This window comes from Melanotaenia boesemani, chromosome 2 (assembly GCF_017639745.1).
Source record: "Melanotaenia boesemani isolate fMelBoe1 chromosome 2, fMelBoe1.pri, whole genome shotgun sequence".
NCBI lineage: Eukaryota > Metazoa > Chordata > Actinopteri > Atheriniformes > Melanotaeniidae > Melanotaenia > Melanotaenia boesemani.
Window position 1 is genome coordinate 17,659,034 of NC_055683.1, and position 19,776 is coordinate 17,678,809.

General features: G+C 36.8%; 1 protein-coding gene across 4 annotated transcripts in view; it reads right to left on the reverse strand.

Annotated features, from left to right (window-relative positions):
• LOC121631501 (vesicle-fusing ATPase) overlaps nucleotides 1–18,598 on the reverse strand; it is a 52,815-nt gene extending 34,217 nt beyond the window's left edge. For 3 of the 4 annotated variants that reach the window (XM_041972501.1, XM_041972495.1, XM_041972506.1), the window contains exon 1: nucleotides 18,493–18,597. In XM_041972501.1, coding sequence (XP_041828435.1) covers nucleotides 18,493–18,504 — 12 coding nt within the window. In that variant the 5' untranslated portion in view covers nucleotides 18,505–18,597. Of the gene's footprint in view, nucleotides 1–18,492 lie in introns of all 4 variants that reach the window. The other variant, XM_041972486.1, reaches the window with a different exon arrangement.
• Between the last annotated feature and the right edge of the window lie 1,178 nt (nucleotides 18,599–19,776).

The window sequence follows — 19,776 nt, forward strand, 5'->3', positions numbered from 1 at the left end:
GCAAACAGCATTACCGCAACCACAAATTCTTTGGTGACTCATCATCATTTCCACCTCCACATTTTTAATAACATAATTTCCACACACTTTTTGCCTTCCTTTTAATTTTTAATTACTTATCTTCGCATCAACCTCTAAAAGCCAAATGACACATTTTCAGAATTTTATGCATTTTTCTGAAAAGTACACTGTGTGTGAATCTGCAGAATTAGGGAGTGGCAGAAGAGAATGTCTTCCCTCTGCTTCTAAATATTCTTCTTTCCAAGCATCTCATTGAATTATTCATCCTGCAGCATCTCAGGCAGTGTAACGAGTCAGATGTCTGCTCTGGAAATTGACTGGCAATGCCGCTGCAGAGCTGAGGGCTTAAGATAGCGACAGGGCAGAGCATCACTGTCTGTAGGTAGAATAGCTGACTGGTGATCATTTTAGTAAAAGATGCTACACTTGGAAAGATAAAAATACTAACCCCTCGATTGATAATGTATTATATTTGAAACATACTGTTTTGGAGTCCTATTGCATCCTTTTATGGTAAAAACTGTATACAGTCTATGTGTCTTCTGTCCTCTGGTTGATATCGTTTGCAGTACATAGATTTTGACCTATCACATGGTAATAAATGGTGCATACATGCAAGTTATTGCTTTTATGTGACATATTAATTCTTTTATATGTCTTTAAGGGCCAAACAAACACTTCAGATTACAATAAAATGGAATTTTTGATCCATTATTTCTTGGATCAGAGAGTAAAAGTAAAAGAAAATTAACCATCAGTTTGTTTGTCAATGTGTAATTCATTAGCTTGCTCCATACTATTTTTGTGTGTCACATAGTTCTTGTTCAAAACAGTTATCCCAAAACATGTTTACAGATACAATTCAATTCAGTCCAATTAAAATTCCAATTAAAACAAATACAATAAATGGTCCACAATAATCAAATGTCTGAGCTGCACCGGGCAACACTGGGGAGAAAAACTACCTTTTAACATGAAGATAAAACCTCTGGCAGAGAGGACAGGAAAGATGGATCATTATGTGCCATAACTGTAAGGGCTTCTTATAGCTCATTGTCTTAAATGTACAAATGGATTGAACCATCTATTTGCCCTCTGTGTTGATTTCATGTGCATTTTAGTCCACTTTCAGAGAGTTTGAAGATGCATACTACACAAATATCAGTGATGGTACCTTTTCCTGTATATTCCCATTGAAACTGACATCAGAACTTGTTTTTTTTCTGCACTGCCCTCTAGTGGATGTATTGTCAAACAGTCATGTCAGCATAAAATACTCATGGGATTATGTTGCAAGTTATGTTTGACAATGTTTGAAACAGACGTACCTGTTTACGTATGTTAAAGCAGCAAAAATGAGCCCTAAACCAAGGGATACCAATACCAAGACCTACACCAAGTCAGGACCAAATAAAAAAAAAAATGCTGCTGGAGAATGAAAAGGTTTTCCAGTTGACTCACCTACAAACGCACAACTGAAGTACAATATACTGATTTCATACATTGCATACTTTTTTATTTTCTATGTAGGAATGAATTAGCGTTAGCTACCATAAGCTAATCAGACCACAATACATTTTCTATGGAGGGATTAGTTAGCTTTAGCTACTAACTATTTCTAATTATTAATGATGAAGATGGTTTTATTAACTTCTCTTTTTACATAATTCAAAACACATAAACCAGACAAATCCAACTGTTACTTAATACCCGAAGCTTACAAACTTATTTTCAATATCTACCATGAGTTTCTGAGTATATGATTAAATCAATAAACTGCCTATGTGAGCCAACAGGCTTTCCCATTTAAATAAATCACATTAAGTAAGTGGTATTAAATTCAAGGCACTGTGGTGTCATTTTTCACAAGCTGTTCCCCCAGATTTAATCTGCTCCACCTGAGTTTGTTGTTCAGGAACACATCTGTACAGCACATTCTAGTTTATGTTAGAGATGTTTCACACCCACAGAAACATGTTTAAACTCGCTGGACTGGTAAAGACACACCGCTGTGGGGTGTAAAGTGCAAACTATACTTTCATAGCATACTACTATTCCAAGTAGGGTGTGTACATGAGTTGTAAATGGAATATTAAAGATTCAATTTATATCCCTGTTTACATGTTAGAGTGTACTCTGATAAATGACTCACAACTACATTACAATGTTCTAACACCACTGAGATGTTCATATTATAATGTGACTGTTTTATTTTAAAAACATTTTTCTATATTCTAATTCGTATTCTAGTTCAAGGTTATGGGGAAGGTGGAGTCTATTCAGGTTGCCAGTCTGTCGCACTGTACTCAAGGCTGTTACATGTTCCACGAAAAGCAAGAACTTTTTGCTCGTTCCCTAGGACACGAGAACAAAATGAAGTCAATTTATTCTCACAGATGTGGTTGGAGACATCTTGTGGCTTGTTCTCAATGCATCAACTGAGCAGAACTTTCTTCTCGCGAGGCTCCGAGAAGTATTATGTGATTGGTTGGAGATTTGAGGTGGGCACGGTTAACACGGAAAAGAATGAAGTGGAAAGTTGTGGCTTACGAATTTCCCCTGATGCAAGGTTGAACAGATAGTTTTAATAAACAGCTGATCGAGGTGGTGCGAAAGTATGAAAACGAAGACAACACATTTAGCATTTTAAAACACAGACCCACCTAACCATGCAGTAACCCCTGCCCCGCCGCGGATTACTTCTATGTCCACATGGCACCGAAGCAGGTTCAGGTGTGAAATTTGTGTTGAAAACTAAGAGAAAGGCTTCAACATCCCTACAAAATCGCTGTAGTACATGCTACAAGACTATGGGGGGCGCTACGATGATTAAAGATTAACACTCCAGAGCTAGAACAAGACGTAGCACATGTGCAGATAATTACATAACTGCTTGCTCCCGCTGTTGATGGCACACCAGCGCAGCACTGTGTTGTAACAGCCGTGCATTTTGGTGCTAAAACTGTACACAAGCCAGGACTGTCTGGAGCAGTACCACAACACAGTTGATCACGGACGCCAAATATTGTTGTTGTGTTTGGTGCGCGTTCATCACACTGACGTCATATCCTTTAGTGGTGTGGTTACGCTGTCCTCACAATACCACGGACAGTAGAGGTTACGAATCTATCCACCTTGGTACCTGGTTTCAGACATGATCCGTTTCATGGAGGCTAATCCCTGGTTTCGTGGGGATGAAAGAGTGGATTGCTAAAATACTTTTGCGGTTTTCTGTGATTCGGTGTCGTGGGACAGCCCCTAAGCTTCTCATGGAGAATGAATTGACCGGACCAATACAAACTTTATTCTTGTTCTTGTAGCCTCAAGAACAAGAACAAAGTTTTCACTTATCATGGAGTATGTAACAAGGCTCACTCTTAGCGAGAATTTAGAGTGACCAGTTAACCTAACCACCGCCAGCTAATGCTAATGCTGTCTTTGGATGATGGGAAGGAAGTTGGAGTACCCAGAGAGGACCAACACATACATGGGGAGAATATGTGAGTTCCACGTGGTGCTACCCACCACATCATCACGCACCACATTACATTATCATGTTATAATGTGATAAAGTTACGCTCATTTTCCCCATTTAGGCAGCAGCAAAACGCTTCTATACTTTCCAGCTCAGTTCGAATCTGAGCCTGTGGTTGTAGTCCCTCCAACATCTGTTGCACCACTTCTTAAATTTGCTCTTCATAAAATTATTTAAATTCTTACTCTAGTCATGATTCCTTTTCAAATGAAGACCACACTGAGTTCTTTTAACAAAACAACACACACATGATTTTTTATATTGGCAGTAGAGACTAATTTACAAATTTATTCAGCATCTGAACACATTGTGTGTATGTGGGCAGAAAGTTAACAAGAGTCTCTTTCAACTTTTTTTTTTTTTTTGTAGATTCCTCTCATACCATGATGTAGCTTTAGCATTTCCACACCTGTGCCTGGCATCGTGGAAAAAATACTTTTCTAGGTGGTGTGGTTGTTTGATTAAATTATAATACAACATCATAGAGCTGCTTATGACATTACAATTAAATATTACCCATCTGCACCATGAAGCTTTAGAAGCTCCCTAAAAATCCTAACCAAACCTAAAATAAATCCATTTCATGGTCTGCCCCCACAGGTCTGAGCAACATATGTGTTTTTCTGTCTTTTAACAGCAGGAATCCTCCAGCACCTGATGGGCTCTTTGTTTAAAGTGTCAGATAGCAAAAAATGTTTGGTCCAAATATGGCCTACATGGGCAGTTTGGCCCAGTTTTAGCCATAACAAACACAGTTTATGACGTGTGGCAGCCAAAACACAACACTCGCCAGTGCCACAACTAAGCCATAACCACCAGATGTAGCCCGTTTTAGGCCCAAACATGTCTGATATCAGGGTTACCCCCTTTTAAATATAAAGCCTATTGCCTCTTCTGACCTAAATCTATGGTGTTTATTTCCAAGAAAACAAAAAGCTAGGTGAACGATAGGTGCAAGCAGCCATTTTTCCTTTTATTTAATTCTAAAGGGAATGAACTAAACATTCAAAGGATAAACCTTTCAAGCTGTCAGACAAACAAACAGGATAATGGTGTCATAGGGACCCCCCCTCATACTTTTCTCCACTAATTATCATTGTGCGAAGTCATCTTACTGTTGTATGCAGTCACGTCACAGAGTGTGACCTCTCCCAGCACAACGGTGGAACTGGTGATATTATCTATTGCAGCCATTGCAGCAATGTTGTTTCCACCTGTGTTTACAGTAGGTGCGCACCTGTGTGTGTTCTGGTATGTTGATATGTTTTTCACGGCTTGTTCTCTTTATGTCTGTGTGCCTTAATGTGTATTTGTGTGTGTGAATGTGTTGTTGCATTGGCTGCCCCACAGCCGAGTAGCTCTCTAAATTTAGCCACAGCTCAGGGCTCAGAGAGGAAGGCCCTGCATCGAGACAATAGGAGATTAACCATTACTCTTCCTAACTCACACACACAAATACACACCCCGAATCACAACCACTCACATCGCAAATACACAAGCATGGGATACACACAAACACTGAGTAAGCATATGTGAAAGCACCAAAATGTGTTAGCTCTGTCTTCAGGAGAGGATATTTACTTAGTTATTTTTCGCTCTTTTACAAAGGAAGAAAAATAAAATTGGTGTTGGAAAGGTTCAGATATTAGTTATACATTATTTGGGCATCATTACGCTCAGAGGTAGTTTTGTGTGTTGAAAGAATGAAGCCACATATTTACGAGCTGTAGTGGAGTTGACAGACTAATATCGCTGTGGTTTGGTGTTAGGATATGATGATGATGATGGTGATGGTGATGCCTGCTGTTCGTACGGATTCTTTTTAGTTAGACGTTGTGATGTCTTTGGAACCAAGAGAGGAAACATGAGGCTAAAGACAATGAAGCTAGCTGGAGGCAAATTTCTTAAGCGGGGTCATTTCTTTAACACTGATCACAGGGTTGTTGGTGTCTGCAAACACCTATAGCTTCATTAAATATCTCACTGTTATATAAAGTGTTATGCAAAGCATTAATGAGGTGTGGCTTTTAAATAATCACCTTACCATTTGGTTAAAGCAACAAAACTAATTTAATTAAGGCTAGGAAAAAAATAGATTTTGTTCTGTTAACTTTAAAAGGATATTTGAAACTCAACACATAAGCTACTGTAAAAAGTGGAGTTTGTTTTAATGGACAGAATTATTTTTATAAAAAAAATACTAAATAATTTTCCAGCTTGGGGATGCTGGGGTCGAATCCACTGAAGATCCACTTGATTTGATTAACAGATCTCATCCTAGCTTGAACCAAACAGCTTATATATCAAATAAACAGGTGCTGCAAATACTAAATATTTTAGTGAGATGATTAAATTAAGGAACTGACATTCAAATGTTGAGCATGGCCTGTTGCAATGCAAGTTCACATGCAGCAGAGGGGGAGAGTCAGTCCAGCTAAAATAAACTGTAACAGATGGTTAGATTGTATTGATTATTAATTATTAATTCCAGCTCTTCCTGTTTGGAATGCATTAAAACTACCAGGTGTAAAATGAGGCTGATGTTGGTGATGACCCACAACTATCCTTTACGGTTGTTCTGCTCAAAATCAAGCACAAGCAGAACAGGTTGCTAGCTAGATCACATGGTAGTTATTTCACTGAATGACCCCTAGTGGTCATAAGGGAAACTGCATGCGAAGGATAAAAACGCTTCCATGATGACAATTGTATCGTAAAAAGAATATATTTTACCCCTAACATTCATTATTTTCTGTACCAAAATAATGTTTTTATATAAACTTAACCAGGACACAAAATAATAAGATATAATAAGAATAAGTTAGTTTTCAGCTCACTTCTCACAAAGGCCTTGGTCAATATATAACAGACTATTTGTTCTTTTTATGGGTAGGCTTAGTATTAAAATATCTACAACTTGAAAATATTCTAATTATTGTTTCCTAACTACAGAAATAAAAATCTGTTAGAGAATGTAGAACCCAACAGAGACAGTCCCGTGGTCTTTGACGGCCTCCTGATCCTGAAATTGGGTCTGGATGCCAAATCAAGGGGGCAGAGAAACAAATGGAAGACTCTTGAGAAATTACTTCGGAGCAATACATGGATGAGCTACAGGAAATTATGAGAGAAATATCCTGCTCACTTCATTAAGGAGGTAAATGAGACCATGTAGAGTGAGAGTTGATTAGCTGCCAGCCTCTGCAGCCCACTCACTTTTCCATCACATAAAGAGTTTGTTTCTATTTTCTTTTTTTTTTAACTGTGGCTTCAAGTGCTTCTCATCTGTAGTTATTGATTTTGTCACAATTACAGCATTCAGGCTGTCCTTGAAAGCATCCAATCTCTGTTTGAGGACTGCAGGCAGCAATGGAAAGAATTTCAATTCGTACACAAAGTCATTTGTGAAGGGCTGAATTAAGTTTTGTGCTGGAGATGCTGACTGAAAGATTCCTGCTAACTAAAACTTTACAGTCTCATCTTCATTTCATCAGTACGCTGCATCCATAACACGAAGTAACATAACTTATGTATGTATGTATATATGTTTGTATATATGTTTGTGTTTATATATGTATGTATGTATTTATGTATGTATGTATGTATGTATGTATGTATGTATGTTTGTATGTATGTATGTATGTATGTATTTATGTATGTATGTATGTATGTATGTTTGTATTTATGTATGTATGTATGTATGTATGTATGTATGTATGTTTGTATGTATGTATGTATGTATGTATGTATGTATTTATGTATGTATGTATGTATGTATGTTTGTATTTATGTATGTATGAATGTATGTATGTATGTATGTATGTATGTATGTTTGTATGTATGTATTTATGTATGTATGTATGTATTTATGTATGTATGTATGTATGTATGTTTGTATTTATGTATGTATGTATGTATGTATGTATGTATGTATGTATGTATGTATGTATGTATGTTTGTTTGTATGTATGTATGTATGTATGTATGTATGTATGTATGTATGTATGTATGTATGTATGTATGTATGAATGTATGTATGTATGTATGCATGTATGTATGTATGTATGTATGTATGTATTTATGTATGTATGTTTGTATGTCTGTATTTATGTATGTATGTATGTATGTATGTATGTATGTATGTATGTATGTATGTATGTATGTATGTATGTATATATATATGTTTGTATTTATGTATGTATGTATGTATGTATGTATGTATGTATGTATATATGTTTGTATTTATGTATGTATGTATGTTTGTATGTATGTATGTATGTATGTATGTATGTATGTATGTATGTATGTATGTATATATATATGTTTGTATTTATGTATGTATGTATGTTTGTATGTATGTATGTATGCATGCATGTATGTATGTATGTATGTATGTATGTTTGTATGTCTGTATTTATGTATGTATGTATGTTTGTATGTATATATGTATGCATGTATGTATGTATGTCTAAGTTAAAAACAAAAACTTTTTATTTCCTCACAAGTTGTTGACCTGACACTGATCTGTTTCAAATCTAATTGAAATTTGCAGTATTTCACTTGAAATCCTGTTCTGTATACACTACGTACTACAACCGCTCTCCACTGTTTTTACTTGTACCTTTTTAACATATGTTGAATTGTCTGTGACCTACCAGGGACAAAAGACGTATATTAGCACTAATACTTTCTCTGCTCACATTTACATTATGTATTGTTAACTTCACTAATGTCTCTTTTTAAATGAAGGAAGCTGAAAATAAATAAACCTCCCACATTTTTAACAAGGCAGATAACTGAACATTCATGTCTATTTCATCTCGAAATATCAGAGCAGTTTTTTTTCTGCACCACAACAACTTTTAATTTAACAACCTACAGAACATGAAGAAGTATGATTACTTCAGGGTAAGAGCGGGCTTAAATGTTGTATTCTTGTACTTTTTGGTATTTACATGGTTAAGTCTCAAACTGTTTAGTTGAAGTTCACTAGCGCCCAAAGGTCTTACCGACTGTTTTTACTCGACATGACTGTTGTGTAAAAAGAACACCATGTGTATACATGACTAATGAGATCAGTGAGAGTGAGAGTTTGTAATGTTAAACTTTCCCACCTGCTAATAAAAGTCAGTATTTTCCATTTGAACTATATAAAATAACAAAAGATAAAGATTTATTTTCATTATCTGCTTGTACCATTTTAGTATTTTAGTCTTAATGTTTGCAATAAGACACGAGGAGCACTCGGAGAGTACAGACCTCCACCAAGCCATGGTAATTTGTGCCAGTCTTAGAAGCTCTAATAGAAAAATTATCCCCATCTCCTTATAGTAAAAAAACCCTTTAAAAAATGTCCTGGATCCAGGCGGTGATCCAGATCACCCCCTAAAATCTAATCACTTGTTCCTTATTTCATTTCTGAGATCTCCTGAAAATAAAGTATAAATTGTGAAATGTACAGAGTAGAATATTTTATATATGCTGACGGATCCTGTTTACAAGTTTGGGATTATCATCAACATCCTCATTTTGTTTTGTTTGGTTGTGCAAACTGTGCAAACTCACTTCTATGTCCATATCGATTCTATGAAGGCAGCAGGTATCTACTAAAGTAATACAGCATCAGTCCTGTTAGTGTTTTACAAAAGAAAAAGAAACGCACTATAGAAAATGTGCTAATGTCTCGACTTTCATTGTTGTAAAACGGTTTTATTGACATTTCAGATAGTTTATATGTGAAATTGCAGCATAGTTGAAATGCAGTAATATATCTCTGAATTTCTGCCAAGGACATTACCTAGAGAAAGAACTAGATTATAATCTTTAAACCTAGATTGGCTAGATGACCACTCCCCAATCTCTAAAAAAAAAAAAAAAAAAAAAATAGGACACCTAACCTGCCCATTAACACAACATGATAGAGCCAAGGAGGAATACTACCCAGTCTTTTACAGTTTGCATTTAATAAAAGCAAACATTTGATCTGATGTACATTGACGGGCAGTCAACACGGCCCGAGCAGAAAACAGCTCAGCTGGGGTTCAGCATCACAGTCCCAGCCATGTTTCATCTTTTGTTATTCCCCTTTTTTGTGGAAGCTAACGCCTACAGCATCACAAACAATACGTCATTCCAGGACTGTGAATTTATTATTTATTATACTTTATTAATCCCAGCAGGGAAATTCCTTCTCTGCATTTAACCCAGTTACACCAGGAGCGGTATGATAATTCCTGCAGGCGTCTCCATCTTCACAGGCTGTAATGTTTGTTTTTTGTTTTTTTCATGATTTCAGTTTGTGGTAAATGATGCTGTAAATCATCAGGCAGCACTGCCTTATCCCATTAAGAATCACCTGAAACAGTAAATACTGTACATGCCTGCATGTGGAGAGCGTGACTGAATCTAAATGGGTCTAAGTGGGGCATGGGATTTAGAGGCTTTACACATTAGTCTGATAAAGGAGATTTTTTTCAAATATTCTCTTCACTATACCAGTAAAATACAGACAACAAAAACAAAACAAAAAAAGAAAGTGTACTACCTAAATATTAAGAATTCTGCTAAATGAAATCACTTACAGTGTAACGGGATTCAACCTAAATGACTCTTTGAAGGCAGATGTTGTTTACTAAGAAACGTGTCAGATCTACAGCTAAATGGGCTTGTATCTGGGCCTAAACTGTGTCTAATGTTTTTACATTAATGACCATGGATAGAGGTGACTGCTGTACTTCAGAACTTAGAATTTACACTGTTTGGTTTGCTTCTTTATTTATCTGGGTTTTTTTTTTTGTTTTGTTTTGTTTTGTTTTGTTTTGTTTTTTTGGTGTCCTCTTTCAGGGACATTGATGTTGAGTCCATCATGGTGTCAGTTTATGTAATCATTTGCTTAGTCCTGATTCCCTCTGACAAGGTATGCAGTATGCCCCACAACAGCACATGGTCAAGCGAGACTGAAAGCTACTCATGTCCATGTGTGTGTGCCAGCAGTAGGAGAAGTTGAATAACATGCCAGAGGATACTTTTGACTCACACTGCATCACTAAGGAGAAAAATAAATAAATCAACCATCATACATACAAAAGAAACAGGCATACTTCTAGATGTACTGTCCCTTGGAAAAATATAAAAAACACATCACATTATTAAAGTCCTCATGATGCAAACTAGAGCTCAGATAAAGATGAAAGATATTTATAGACCCATGTTCATTTGTACTGGAAACATTGGGTCACTTTCATCTATCCTTGATTCAGTTTCATTATTCTTAAATATGAACAGGAGATTTTTTTAAAACAAGAAAGATTATTAACTTGAAATCAATCCCACATGTATGGCTTTTCGTCAAGCTTATTGAACCCAGTTCACATTTCCAAGCATGAAGTCACTCTCAATACTTAGTAAAAGAAAGTAAATAATATTAAGGAATGATTCAATGTTTTAGCAGAATGTTTGAAATATTAGAGGTGATCTTAAAAGGCTATTTTCCCATAATAATCTAAAATATAATACATATTCTAAAATACTGTATAATAAAGGGGAAATGTGTGAACTTATTCCTATGTCTTCAATAGATTCTAGAGCATAAGCTGGTGGCAATGCTAACCTTTAGCTTGGTAACACGTATCTCAGGTCAAGTGCTTCTCTAATACGTCCTTTACTTGACTCTGAATAAAAAATATGCCAGCTGGGAACCCTAAAGTGCCAGCAAGAGAGAGTGTTTTTTTTTCAGTTAGCTCATGCAGCTAACATTCATAGATATATACACTATATATCGCCTTCGAGCTTGTCATGCACGTCAACACGGCCCCCATCTTGGGCGGGGGTTTCAGACCTGGTCAGGTCAGTCAGACTGTGTCAGACTGTGTGTGTGAAACCAAAATGCCAGATTTTTGTGCTGCAATGTTACTGTGACAGAGACACCAAAACCAAGAGAAGAGGGATAACATTTCACAAGTAAGAAGTGGTTTTATATTATTTAACTGTTATAAACTTGTTGAATTTGACGTATTTCTTAAGCTAACTTAAATGAAGCCTGCTTATGTCAGGACAAGAAAATAAAAATATGTTTTTGTTAGTAAGAAGATGAGAAGAACTGAGAGATGTTTAGATGGATTTGTTTTGTATGTTTCCAGCAGATAAATTGAGGAGGCAGCATGGGTAGCAGCACTCAGGAGGAGAGGCTTCATACCGAAGGACTGTTCAGTCGTCTGCAGCCGTCATTTTAACCCAGAGGACTTTGACAGGACTGGACAGTGAACTGGTTTAAAGGAAGGAGTGATACCATCTATTTTTAATTTTCCTGACCATCTTTGCAAAGTTAGTGTCATGAAAATTTCTCATGTAATCATAATATTTCACTAACACAGTCCCCAGTAAATGATAATAAAATACACTATTAGAAATGGTTCTTGTTGAATGAACCCTTTAGTACTTACTCTTACAAATTTCTCTGGTCTTGAATTCTATGTTTATTTTATTTTCTTTGATGTGTTAAAAAATGTCTGTTTTATATTGGTGATGTGTTCTTTGGTACCTTTATCAGGTTCATTACTGGTTGGGCTCGTCACATCAGAGGTAAATTTAGGTTCTTTATTTTGTATCCAAATGGCAAGAGGAACAGGTGTAACTTTAACTGAGGTATTTCGTTTTGGGGGTATTTTGGTTAATTTTTAATTTTAATTCTTTTTTTTTTTTCTTTTTTTTTTTTTGAATGAATGAATGATTGTTTTTTTTAGTTTTTTTTTTCATTTTCAATTTTTTAACTCATTCCTTAATTTTTTATTTTTTATATTTTATATTATTGATATTATAAATGTAATATAACTCCATATGGCATCACCATTATTACTTCTCTGAGTATTGTAGAAAAAAATCTGTTTGCATGTGGGTGCGTGTCTGAGTATGTGTAAGTGTATGATATAAAATTATAGAAATAATAATAAAAAAAATAATAATCTGTTGTATTATAAATATGTGTGACATTTCTAAGAAACCTAACCGATTGAAAATTCAGCGAGTTATGGTGATTTTAATCGTTGATAGACCTCTGCCTCTGTTGACTAGTACAGGAAGTAGACGCGGCTTACCCCGGCCCAAGATGGCGGACGCATTGGTGCATCGTTCCAATGGACAGCAGCGTCATAGGCAGCATCTATATCCATGGCTAACATTAGATTAGCCACCCAGCTGGTTTGAGAAATGAGACACTACTTTTGTTGGATACCAAACCAAATAAAAAGATGAGAAATTCCTTTTGACCTCTCCTAATGTGATATTATTGACATATTGCTTTGTTTAAAAATAATTATTAGGGATATTGGTCTACATCTGCCTATGTTTTAAGAATAAATAGCTTGTGCAGCTTTTGTATGACAGTGGTTTTCAGCTAGTAACAGTAGCAAGAATACTATATCTGCAGGTCCCGAAAAGACATAAAAAATGTATTTCCCATCACACACAAAGGGTTTACATGGCTTTCTTTTTTTTTCTTTTTTTTTTTTGTAAGTCCTATAAAGAATAGCTTAAATGGTTAAAGCTTTCTCTACCTGGTTATAATGTTTTGCAGAGGTTTTTTATATATCTTTTCTCTCTTTTTCGGTCATTTTGTGTCCATTTGTTTTGTATTGCATGCTGAAGTGTTTTCCTTATTTAGGGGTAATTTTGTGTCTCTGTTGTTGTTTTTTCTCTTTGTGGTGTTATAAAGTCTCTTTGTCATATTTTCTTTCTGTAATTTATTGACATTTTGCAATATATCGTGCCTATCTCAAATCAGGCATAAACAACTGCCCTGGGCATTTTTATTTTTTCATCCCCCCCCCCCCTTTTTTTAACATGAGCAGTTGAGGAATTTCTAAGAAAGAACGTACTTCTAAAAATGAACAGACTAATTCATTCATGGTGCACAGCCTGATAAATGAAAATGTGCTGCCATTTAAAAGGAGCATCGATCGAGCTCGCCAGGGTTCGGCTCCTCATCTATAAATCAGCCAGTGGTCAGATTGTTGAAACCCAGCATTAAAAGTAGATATTTCTGGCACTGCCTGTACAGGATCAGTGTGAAATGAAAGCAACTTCATACTAATTTGGTTTGTGTTATTTAAAGCAATTATGGTGAAATAGCTAATGAAGCTATGGGAGTAACATGGGAAGAGACGTCCTCTGTAAATGTAATGTAGAAGTTATCTTTCTCCTCTGAGACAAAGATAAACCAGCATCATACTAATGGCATCTGCTTGTCTTGTTCTCCATATATAGCATTTAAAAGGTTCTTCTTCAGGCCTCAAAATATACCGTACTAAATCTACCAGCACTAAGCTATACCCTCTATTACACACGTCTTTATACACTACAGCAGAGAAACAATGAGACCATGTTGATGTGCAATAATTCAGCTGTTAGCATCCTGCAACATGACGCTGCATTCTGTCTGTCTGCATCCAGTTTATGTCAAGAGTCCGACATGATTAAACGTGTAACACAAGAGCCCCTATTATGTATGTCACCCTTTTAATGTCCTGCTCAACCACAATGTGTGGCAGCACACATTTTAATACCTAGCTCACCAAAACCGTGTGGAATTAAACCTGACTCCCTGTTCAGGGTGGGTGAAGTGAGTATATTTTAGGCCATTCCAACAAACACTTTGTTTAAATAAATAATTAGCAAAACTGACCCAAGAATTGTCTGCAAAGAAATGATCTTACTTTTAATTAGCTTTTTTAATGAGCTTTTTTCTTTGTGGACATTAAAGAGTTAAAGCAGCATGAAACTGCAGTGAAATGGTAAATGTGTACAGCTTCCATGACATGGTCAATATAGTGCGTTCTTAATACTCTGTGTTAATTACAAATTAAAGTGTTTCAAGTCAAATTAAATCAAAGGTTAAATTCTTGCAACAGTCAAAAATGGCCCAAATCTGACTTTTCTGGTACATTTGTGACCCATATCTGATGTTTTATGAGAGTTTGAACAGCACAAATACAATATTTCCATATTAAATTAGACCATGCTCACATGTGGCCCTAAATCGGATACATTTCCGGTGTTTTTCGAATACCGTCTGAACTCAAAATTTTCTCCTATTTTCTGGTTATTGAAATGAGACAGACATCACGGTTTTTTGGGGGGGGGGATGCATAGAAACATTGTGATTCCAGCGGCTTCACACTGGAACCTGATGGTGGTCACATTTAAACCATCAGAGACTCGGTGTCCTCATATGAGGACTTCACATTTTTGGTTGTCTGCACTACAAACTACATTGTGTATAACTGCGACCTGCTGTATATGTTGTACGTTTTTTTTCCTTGTAACTACATCCATATCCTTTTCACTTATGTACAATATATTATTAAATGATCATTTGTAATTTACATTTGTATATTAGGGGGTGTAACAAAACATTTGTCTCCATCAATACAATAATTTGATTATCAGTGAACTAACAGCATCAGTCTACACTGAAAATAGATCAAAACAAAAATTAAGACGTGCTCAAGAAAGACAATATTTATTTATTTCTTTTGCTCCTACAACTAAAATGTCTTATTTTAACGTATAGAATAAAATGTGGATATTCCAGGATGTGGTGTGTAACTATGAAAAAAATCAGACTGTAGTACTTTGATTATTCTAAATAACTTTTAAATAAAAGTTAGTTTTGCACCAGGGGTGTCTAAGTCTGAACCTCGAGATCTACTATCTGACTTTTAGATGAGTTCCTTCTCCAACACACCTTGATCAGATGAATGGTTCATTACCAGGCCTCATCTCATACTGATCTCTGGGGCCTGATTTAAAAGTGAACTTTGTACTGTCATGGCCGGATATACCGGGGTGGCATGTCGACAGCTCAATAATGAACGTGTGCTGGGCCATTCTGGCATCAATGCAGAAATTGGGCTGACACAGTTTATTTATGGGTCTGACTAGTCCATAAAAAGTTGGTAGATCAGCAGCCCTACTCATTAACATTCAAATGTTTAAACACCTCCCCCTCTCTCAGTGGTCCCTGTGATTAAGTACTTCATTCATCCAGCACAGAACTTTCTTTCCTGATCACCGGCTCATGAGAAACGTGGACCTGCAGCCCACTGGTTCTTTGCTTACTGACAGCAGGCTGAACCAGTCAGATACTTCGAACCCGTTTGGCTTTGAGCTCGTGGATGCAGCGACATGTACCGAGGAGGAGAAACAGAGGGGAGGTGAAAAAAAAAAGACTGAATCTCCAAAAACGACAGCAGCAGGACCTTCATCGGCTGCTGCGGATAATGATGATGATGAGGTTGACGGTAGAAGCTGTGGTAGCTGCACTGCTGTCACATAATGGCGTTCTGCTCTGAGTGAAAAAACCCATTACACCCAGTAAGTTAGCGGTAGCACGCTAGTTTTACAAAGTTATGATGGAGTGATGAACACACACGAATAAAACAGCTGTTTTATTACCTAGTTAACTGGTTGTGTTCACTGGTTAAAGCAGCAGATCCTCAATGTAGCTCATTGAAAGTTTATACTGACATTTTCTAACCATTATTCATCAACATTAACAGTGAGTCAGCAGATTCACTTTCTGATTTTTTTTTTACTGTTATTGACTAATAGTCGGATACTTTTGGGTCTAAATGTGTTACAGGCAGCTTCTGTGTTTATAGACAATATACAGAAATACAGACCTTTTAAGATGTTTATTTATTCAGCCTACACTTAAGACCATATGTTACTGATGCAGCCGTTTGTCTCTTTATTCTGGACCTGACTGCATCATTGTGATAATAAAAAAAAACACTCTATTTAATCTAATTAAACCTGGTTGGGATAACAGAAGAGCAGCAGCAGACACAGAGACACAGTTTCTACACTTTAACTGGAACAGTTTTAATCTGAGCCATCATTTCTCATGTCTGTTTGATTTTCATTCTTCTTAAAACACACAATAGGATGAATGTTGCTCCAACATACATCAGTGTGCTGAGTATAGATGTTTATTTTATGAACAAATTACACTTTGGAAGTACTGTATTTAACATGTCAGCTCTCACTGATTCCTGCTAACTGCATAGTTTTAGTGGTTTTAAGGAGTTGCATGGGTGATATTCACATTTAAGGGAGCTTAAAGATTAGTGGTGCACACCACAACAGGCCATCTTCTAGCTGCAGCTCACTGCCTCGCCATCTAGACAAATATTTCTCATTTTGGTCCTGTTGTAGTAAGAGGAGCTGATCATTTCTTCCACATCTGAGTCTTCCTCATTCATTTGTTGGAGTAAATCCATTCCTCTGCTTCTGTTCAGTTTCTTCATTATGTTTGTTATGTGGTGTTGGTTTGTCTGTTAAAAAGCTATGGATGGATTTTAATTAAATTTTCAGGAAATGGGGGTGACCATGATCACCATTTTGATCCAGGAACTGTTTTAAGGATTCTTTACTATTGGAAAATAAGGATCATTTTGCCATTACAGCTTCTAACTCATCAGACAATGCCAAGAATCACTGGCAAGAAATAAAATTTAAAAAGAAAAACTACAAGATGGCATCATGATAGATGTTATAATCCAACATTGTTTGACCCGGATCATGTTGATATTCTGGATCTGGTGAGACAGGGTTGCTGGGTGGGCTGTTGGGTCTTTTGGGGTTTTTCTCAGGCCTATGGCCTGGCACAGGTCTGCACTTTCTGAGTCCTTCTAGTTTCTTTCATGCTTTTCCGTGTCCACTCCTCCTTTATTTTATGCTAAAACAGTTCCAACTACAAAAATTGGAAACTACATGTTCGACTTAGGATAATGTAACACCCAGTTTGCTTTTATTTTTGAGTGTTCATCATCCTCTACCTCCCTTCAGCTTCATCTATCAGCCAATAAATGTCATCTGATCCACAAACAAGCTCAATAACACTTACTTATGCAGATCCCATTGATATGGCCATTATTACTAAAATACTGAATTATATTCTGAACATTATTTTGCATTTTGCTACCAGTCATGAGTCATTCCAAATTTTTTAGCTGGACTTACCAACCAAAATCTCGATGATGTGACAGCTATTAACACCTTCAGTTGAGAATTAGTTGCTTGTATACTTCAATTTCTACAATTTGCATTTCAAGTTAGACACCTAAAATCCTGTCTAGAGAGTAAAACTATGTTTAACAAGGCAGCTGATCTGGGGAATTAGAGATAACTAGATAATCCTGAGGCTTGAAGAGCTGTCCTGTGGGTTATTGTCAGACTTTCAAACAACTCGGCTGAGCTGAGAGGAACAGAAGGCCAGTAGCTGCAGGTTACCAGCTAACATCAACTCCCTTGTGTCGACAGATTGTGTAAAACCACTCAAATAAATATGCACACAATCCACCAGTCAGTCATGCTCTGCTGTGCCGCTCCACGCCGCAAACAGCGCTCACCAGAAGGCTGCAGACGGGAGGCAGAAGCGCAAACACCTACCTTAGTGCCTTAGCATATCTCATCAAATGCATGCGGACATGCTCGTTTTTCTGCACGTTCTGGGTACTCTTATTTAATCCACACAAACACTTCAACTCCTGTTATTTCGCGTGTTATATCCAAGGGCTGCGTGGTAGGCAGCCGCAGCGGCTCAAGGGCAAGCGGAGCATCGACTTACAGGCGACACTACCAGCAAATGCAGCTGTTCGCAGGCAGAGATGGCCCATGCAGACCAAGCCGAAATTTCCCCAGCAGCTCGGATGAAGATATAAAGAGCTGGGCCATCACATCATGGGAATAAACAGCCTGTCCTGCAGCGGCGATGACATTCAGGCGCTGAACGAACCAAGACTGCTCGCAGTTTTAAAGGGAGATTATAGACTCGCCCGACATTTTGCGCCACATGCTAATGTTTTCTCTTGTCTGGCAGAAAGAAACAGGGGGTGGTTTTGTTGTTTACGGGAATAAATAAAGCATAGATCTCTTACCCGGGCCGCCATCTTCACGGTTGCAGTAGATCAGTGATGAGGCTGGCTTCAATGATTCATAGGACGGCGGGGACGGTGGGGTGAGCGGTTCCACAGCAGATGGGTTTATAAGCTGCAGCGCATCCTGCTCTGATTGGCTGGCTGGAGCGGAAGCGTCCAGGGTAGGGTGGGTGGGTGGGTGGTGGGGTTCTCTCCGTTAGCTTGACTGATCTGTGCTACAACACTCACGTGACAATTTGGTGTAAGTTGGCAAGGCTCCAGTAATGTACAGCTTCTTATATCCGTATTTTTGGAACTGAGAAGTTTAATCCAGACGTGCATTAATTTGAACAAACCCCTGTTTTACTGTGAGAAGTAACTTAATCGTGAATGTGCTCTATTTAACCTAGAGCATCATCATTAATGTCTATTTCGCTCTATAATCAGTGGGTGGGCTGTTTACAGCCATCAGAGCGGAAGTTGTCTGTTTCAGCACCACGGACAGCGCCCTGCTGGCCACGCGCTCTCCTCGCTCCTGTCGTCCTGTTGCACTGCAGCACTTTTACACCCCGGTAACAGTTATACAACCAGCTTTAATCGGAATTAAATAAATACTGAAATTAGTTTAATAGAATTTATTTTATTTAAGAATTTTTATTTATTAATTTATTTTGTCTTAACTTTAATTTATTTCTGTTTATTTATTTATTTGTTTATAAAAGCTTTCATTTGTTTAGAAGAAGAGGGGACACAAAGGTAACAGATAACCACGCCCCTTCATTTGAATATAAGAACCTCAAGTAAAAACCTAAATATAGATTTAAAAAAGAGAAAAATAAGTGGGTGTTAATACAAAAAATGAATAAATCACATATATTAATTAAATTAAATTAAATAATTCAGTAAGTGTCATTATATAAATAATCATCCAAATGTTTGATTTCTATTAATTTATTTTGTGGGATATTTATTCATTTAAGTATTTATGTATTTAATTATAAATTTAATGGCTCTCCATACCAGCACACCTACAGGAATTTCATTCAGATTTTTTATTATAGATTAAAAAAAATGTGCATATATATATGTGTGAATATGATGCAGTGAACATATATATGTCACTGAGATCCCTCAATGACAGATAACTCAACATATGGCTTGCATCCTGTCTCTTCTCTCAGCACTCTCCACTCAGAAAAGTCAGTCTGATGTTGACTCCTGTCTTAACTCTTGCTTAATACATAATTAAGTATATAATAAATGCCATCAAAATGAGTGTGAAGCCCAAACTTACTGTTAGTGTAC